General features: G+C 43.2%; 1 protein-coding gene across 1 annotated transcript; it reads left to right on the top strand.

Moving 5' to 3' along the window:
- The first annotated feature begins 548 nt into the window (after positions 1-548).
- phox2a (paired like homeobox 2A) lies at positions 549-3,396 on the top strand. The gene is made up of 3 exons (XM_029518164.1): positions 549-1,069; positions 2,383-2,570; positions 2,770-3,396. Exons 1-3 carry the CDS (start codon positions 847-849, stop codon positions 3,262-3,264), a joined length of 906 nt encoding a protein of 301 aa, XP_029374024.1. The 5' UTR covers positions 549-846; the 3' UTR covers positions 3,265-3,396.
- The last annotated feature ends 1,855 nt before the right edge of the window (positions 3,397-5,251 follow it).

Below are 5,251 nucleotides of genomic sequence, written 5' to 3' on the forward strand. Positions count from 1 at the left end.
AGTTTAAAAGAACAAAATCCCATTCAGCTCAAGTCGTCTAAAAGGCAAAGATGAGATTTGTCTAAAGTAAGAAAAGAAATAAAAACTACCGCAGTCTGATTAAGAGACTGAAGGAAAAACATGGTCATGTTTCTGTCCCTTCGTTTGGACCTGGACAAACTATGAGCTGATGAAAAGCGCCATAAACGCATTTAGTCGAAAAAATGGAGTTCAGGCTACATGAGTTATGCTCGATGACATTGTGGCGCTTTCAGGGGAGACCGGACTGACCGGAGGACGGAATCAGTCTTTACTGAATATTTAACTCCGCTCACACCTGCGAGCTGAGGAGCTGCTGAGGAGCTGCTGGAGCGAGTGGGCGGTGCAGAGAGCCGGAGGGGGGGGGGGGCAGCGTCCACGCTCACTCACTGCTGCCATTGTCATGGAAACTAGACCACCGCCTCGCTATTGTCTCGCGCTCTGCCAAGTTTATTATAAACACAGAGCGAGCCGCAGCGCGCTGTCAAACGGAGCACGAGCGCAGAGCGAAGTGCAGTCCGGGCAGAAGAAGAAGAAGAAGAAGAAGAAGAAGACCGCCAGCAGCGAAGGGGAGAGAGAGTGCAGAAAAAGAAAAGAGAAACCCCGTCTGGATTATTAATGGTGAAAAACTAAAACTCACAGCCGAGGGGGGCTTTGGGGGAAGCTACTGGACAGCCACAACGACTGAACGCCATCGAATAGTTTGACCAACATCCTCCTGAAACAAGTGCACCAAAAACTGAAAAGAGAAGCTGCAGACACGCCTGCAGAGTCCCCCTTCTCCTCGCCGTCCTGTTTGCAGACCGGTGTTTTCACCGGCTGACCTCCATGTATAAGATGGATTACTCCTACCTGAACTCCTATGACTCCTGCATGGCGGCTATGGAGGCGTCGGCCTACGCGGACTTCAGCTCCTGCAGCCAGGCCAGCTCCTTCCAGTACAACCCCATCCGCAGCGGACCCTTCTCCAATCCGGGCTGCACTCCGCTCAGCACGGCCAGCTGCACCCTGGGAGCCCTGCGGGAGCACCAGCCCACACCTTACTCCTCAGGTACAGCCTCCATGTTAACACATCCAAGTACACAACAGGCGTATCTCAATAATGGTTTAGAATGGGTGTCATTTTTGTTCGATGGGTAGGTCTGAATTATTGTCATTAAAACAAAAAGTTTCCACTGATGTGAGAAACAACTGCCATCAACACAATTTAAGGCCTTGATTGTTTCAATAGATTTCATATTAATAGAGATAATTTTACAGATTATTGGATGTTAGAATATATATACATTTACTTACGTTAATATGCAATAAACGATTCAACAATGCAATATAGGCTACGAAAATAAATCACAATAAAATGTCTCCTCACAATTGCAAGCTTTCCGAATCAAGGCTCTCTCTCTCACACACACACACAGTCTTATGCCCATCCATCAGACTGTAGTATTTATTGTACAGGTGTGCAGTTATTTTTTATTTAGCTGTACGAGACCGAACTGCGTCAAAAATGTAAACACAATTTTAAGAAAATGTAGTCATTTAAATTTTGAATAGCTTCTTAAACTCAGTGTCCACCTCTTCCACCTGAGGTTCAGTTCATTCCCTGTGAGTTTTCTGACAGGTCTATAAATTAACTTCATTAGCAAACTGTATTCATTTCTAAAAGTCTAATTAAATTCTAAAAGAAAACAATGAAACACATAGTTGCCCGATTTAACTTGAAAATATAGCCTAGACTTTTATTGCAGAAAATAAAAAAAACTTTAAATAAATATACCGTTCATATTTTAAACTCAAATTAATTCGAGTAGATTACTGACTTCAGTAAAATGTAGGTTTATATTTTGTAATTGTTTCAAGGATCATCGACTCTCTCTAAAACTAAATAAATGTCTTAAGCAGAATTAAAAAAAAAAAAAAAGAAAAAATTTATTAAAAATTAAGTTGATTGCTGAGCAGCTGTGATGACTGGATATAACCTTTTTACAATTATCAATCATAAAATAATATTAATAATTAGAATTAATGTGGCCTGTCGGGCCTCCAGTCATGTTTGATATCAGGTATTTTATATATATATATATATATATATATATATATACACTACTGTCATTTCTGATCTGCTCTCCAATGAATTTTTACTTTGACCATGAAATGATCCGCCTTCCGTAGGTCTGATTTATGGAAACGGCAGATTATCCTTTATTTCCTGCAGACGTCCATCAATCTTGCTTTCTTGCTGCTGTTTGTCTCTCTTTGTCTCTTCTGTCAAGAGTTTGGGGCACAAAGTCTGTTAATTTCTGCGTTTTTATGTAACCCTTTAAAATGCAGCTTTTCGGAAACTCAGCGGATTTTTTCTTTCAGTCCCTTACAAGTTTTTCTCGGACCCGTCGGGCCTGAACGAGAAACGGAAGCAGCGGCGCATCAGGACCACCTTCACCAGCTCCCAGCTCAAGGAGCTGGAGCGGGTCTTCGCCGAAACGCACTACCCGGATATCTACACCCGAGAGGAGCTGGCCCTGAAGATAGACCTGACGGAGGCCAGAGTACAAGTGAGAGGAACAGCCTTTGGTTCTCACAACTGTCACTAATTTAGCCCTATTATTTTTTACTTAATATTCACACAGTAGACACCTGAAGTATTATAAATCTCAGCAGAGCAAATGGCACAGAATTTATGTGTCATCTTCACATGTACAGGTAAATTTATCGGTGTTCATTCATATTTAACTGTACCTCTGTGTTGAACAGGTGTGGTTTCAAAACAGACGTGCCAAGTTTCGTAAGCAGGAGCGTGCAGCCAACGCCAAAGCCAACAGCTCTGGTGGCACCACGGGCAGCAACAACAGCAGCAGCTCTGGTGGGAAGAAGGGCGGGGAGCCAAGATCTTCATCAGATGATGATGAGTCCAAAGAGTCTACCTGCAGCCCCACACCGGACAGCACGGCTTCCCTGCCGGGCTCGGCCAACGGAAACATGGGCAGCCCTGCCAGCCTGAGCCCCAGCCCGGCTCCTGTCAACAGCGGTTACACCAACGCCTCCAGCTCTCCGATCCTTCAGGGGCTGAAGCCGCCCAGCTGGTCCAGCGTGGGGCCATCCAACCCCGCTGTGGCCCAGCCCGCTGCCCAGACTCAGGAGATTCTGAAGGCCTGGCAGCCAGCGGACAGTATGACCGGGCCCTTTGCTGGAGTCCTGTCCTCCTTCCACAGAAAACCCAACCCCACCATCAAGACAAACCTGTTCTGAAGCACAGAGGAAGACAAAAAGAGAAAGAGACATAATGTGGTTGACTGGAACAGTGAGGAGTTTCTAGCTTTTGATGAGAGAGTCAGGACTTGCCCATTATATCACTAAATTTGCTGGCGTACTTGTCCGTAGTTCAGCGAGGCCCTCGGTTCTTCTCAACTCACAACTCAGATATTAAAGACAAAAGTCTGGTCACCATTTCTCTCCAAAATAGTATGCAACTGTGCACATTATAAATGCAGAACTCCACCTCAAAATTTCCCTCCAGCCAAGAATTAAACTCTTCACTCTCATCCTCAGATTAGGGCTGCTCAGACAGAAAACCACTTCTCCTCAGATTCAACTAGAGGACATAGTGCTGTCAACTCTAATGATGTAAAGCAGTCCATGTACAGTCCCGAAACACTTACCTGACTCAAACCTTCACAGCCTCAAACGAATATTTGTGTCCTCATGCTAAATGTCTCTGACTCATACACACGTCTTCTGAACACATTCCCACACTTGTTAAATTGGAACGCACTCTCTGTCAAGCACTTGGACAGCTACAGCTACAGTTCTGATGAGCATGGGGGTCAGGTATGGGCTTTAAGCAGAAATCTAAACATCACGCCGAAACAAGACAAACAAACTTTCATCCTCAAGCACAACTTCCTCTAAACCCCCGGACACAGAGAAGTCTCAGTGAAGGGATCGGGTCCCCCCTAAATCTCTTTGCCGAGTCAAACAGGGCAACCCAAAATCCAATTAGAGCAGCCGGGACCAGACTAGACAACTCCCCGGATCACCCTCTCCTCCTTCTTTACTGTATCAAGTCCTGACTCCCCCAATCTTATTCTCAATGTCACCCCTTCCAAAGGCTATGTGGTCCCACCATGCCTCTCTCTGTCAAACAGTGGGCACTTTGTTTAAATTCATCAGGGGGAAGAGACGGAGAACTTGAGTTGTTTGTCTCCAAAAATTTCATATGTATACCCTGTTGCATGGGTAGAGAAAGCCAAAAGGTCTATTAGTCTGATAAAATACGGTATAGTTGTACTAAAACTGGTCTGTCATTCATCACTGACTGAAGTTTTTGGAGTCTCCTGATTGTTAGGAATGAATGAGTCTGTCCTGCAGGCGGTGCTTCAGTCTACGAGTGGAGTGGACTTACAATTCATCCATTCTCACTCTTCCATTACCTTTTCACCCATTTCACTAAACCTGTAGCTGACAAATATGGGAATCTCAGAAACAAAACACAAGTTGATCAAATGCTGGCAATATACAAATAGATCGATGTTTTCTACCGTATGTTCATTAGTTCCTTTATTTTGTTCTTGTTCACACTTTTATGATTCTTTCACCTGTCAAAGTTGCTTGTGAATTCTCTCAGTTTCATTCAGTTCAGAAATCGCTGAATCAAGACTGACTTTTTGGAGGGGGAGGGTTTACTCTTGAAGGAAAACATGTATTTATTAATATTTTTTATTATATCTATGAGAAACTGACATTTGTTTGAACTGCTCCATAAAAATTTGTGACTGTAAATTCTGTAATTAGTAATATAAATATTAGGTAGAATTTTGTTTTTCTCTCACATTGCTTTATAGATTTATTTCATTGCAGAGTATCTGTCTCACAGACCAACACGTCCATGAAAACTATGAATCGACAGATGCTCTCATGAATGAGAAGTTATAGCACTACTCTGAATATTCTAATAAATCTACATTATGGAAACGCTACCTAATGTGTTTGATGATCTGGTTTCTTGTGTGAGGCAAAATGTTGCATGTCATGTGCAAATGTCACACATAAAGTTGCTTTCATGAAAGTGTGAGCTCCTGAAAACATGGCTGAATAAAAAAGAAAAATGACCTTCATTTTCATTTTACCACACACACGCTTTCTTTCCCTTACTGAGACAGACCAACAGCTCATGCACCATCATCCTTTCAGCTTTCCCTGCAGATGACGAAAACAAAGAAAAGAAAATTTATTAAAT

This window comes from Echeneis naucrates, chromosome 13 (assembly GCF_900963305.1).
Source record: "Echeneis naucrates chromosome 13, fEcheNa1.1, whole genome shotgun sequence".
NCBI classification, from domain to species: Eukaryota; Metazoa; Chordata; class Actinopteri; order Carangiformes; family Echeneidae; genus Echeneis; species Echeneis naucrates.

What these genes read in the sequence shown, in the direction of transcription:
- phox2a (XM_029518164.1), top strand. Translation starts at nt 847, where the DNA reads ATGTATAAGATGGATTACTCCTACCTGAACTCCTATGACTCCTGCATG. An exon ending in GCCCACACCTTACTCCTCAG is followed by an intron (nt 1,070 to 2,382) that starts GTACAGCCTCCA and finishes TTTTTCTTTCAG; the next exon opens with TCCCTTACAAGTTTTTCTCG. An exon ending in TGACGGAGGCCAGAGTACAA is followed by an intron (nt 2,571 to 2,769) that starts GTGAGAGGAACA and finishes TGTGTTGAACAG; the next exon opens with GTGTGGTTTCAAAACAGACG.